The sequence below is a fragment of the Centruroides sculpturatus genome, unplaced genomic scaffold (genome assembly GCF_000671375.1).
Source record: "Centruroides sculpturatus isolate CEXI.00-Female unplaced genomic scaffold, Cexi_2.0 scaffold30, whole genome shotgun sequence".
Classification (NCBI taxonomy): Eukaryota; Metazoa; Arthropoda; class Arachnida; order Scorpiones; family Buthidae; genus Centruroides; species Centruroides sculpturatus.
Genome location: NW_019384755.1, coordinates 1,176,604 through 1,177,323, shown reverse-complemented (window position 1 = coordinate 1,177,323; position 720 = coordinate 1,176,604). Strand labels below are relative to the sequence as shown.

Genomic DNA, 720 nt, shown 5'->3' with positions numbered 1-720 from the left:
ATCCCTCAATATGTCTTAAATCAAAACTTGTTTAAAATTTACTTTAACGAGCATTATCTTTATTAATACTATTGCAATCTATTAAAGAAAGAAGAAAAATAAAAATCAAACCCGAGAGTTATTTTAAAATTTATATTTTTATAATATTTATAAACAATTAATCAGTTAAAAACAGCAATGCAGTTACCACACCTGTTGAAACTTCACCTCAAGGAATCATAACGCAAAATACTAACATACGGTACTCACCTATCTTGACTACTGTAGGTAACGTTGTCACAAATCCCGTAGTGATAAGATAAAAAATCGCGAAAAGGGCGAAAACAGTCACCATAGCTGTTTATAATGGAGCTATGGTCCAGCTGGAATATAGCACACAGCCATCGCTATTGTACAGCTAGTGGATACCACAACTGCTTGCTTTGGAAGACATTCTCGTCTCCCGCCGACCACTCTCATGCTGCTTTCTCATAGGCACACATCACTTCTTTGGCGCTGCTGTCGCTCTCATCCATCCCCAAGACAACGAGATACGAACAGTAAGTTAGCGGGCCATCCCATCTATTCAATTTTCCAATTTACTTGACCAGTAAAAACATTTAATAATTTTATTTTTGCGTAATTTAAGAAGATTCATCACATACACAAACGAGTATAAATCATAGACATAAATATTTTAAAGCTCAATAAATTTCGCTTTTTTTAAAGAAAAAAAATATT

At 33.9% G+C, this 720-nt stretch overlaps 1 protein-coding gene across 1 annotated transcript in view; it reads right to left on the bottom strand.

Annotated features, from left to right (window-relative positions):
- Positions 1-432, bottom strand: part of LOC111628692 (glutamate receptor ionotropic, kainate 2-like) — a 258,703-nt gene extending 258,271 nt beyond the window's left edge. Inside the window, exon 1 of the mRNA XM_023372523.1 lies at positions 250-432. Coding sequence (XP_023228291.1) covers positions 250-334 — 85 coding nt within the window. The 5' untranslated portion in view covers positions 335-432. The remainder of the gene's footprint in view (positions 1-249) is intronic.
- Positions 433-720: the final 288 nt, after the last annotated feature.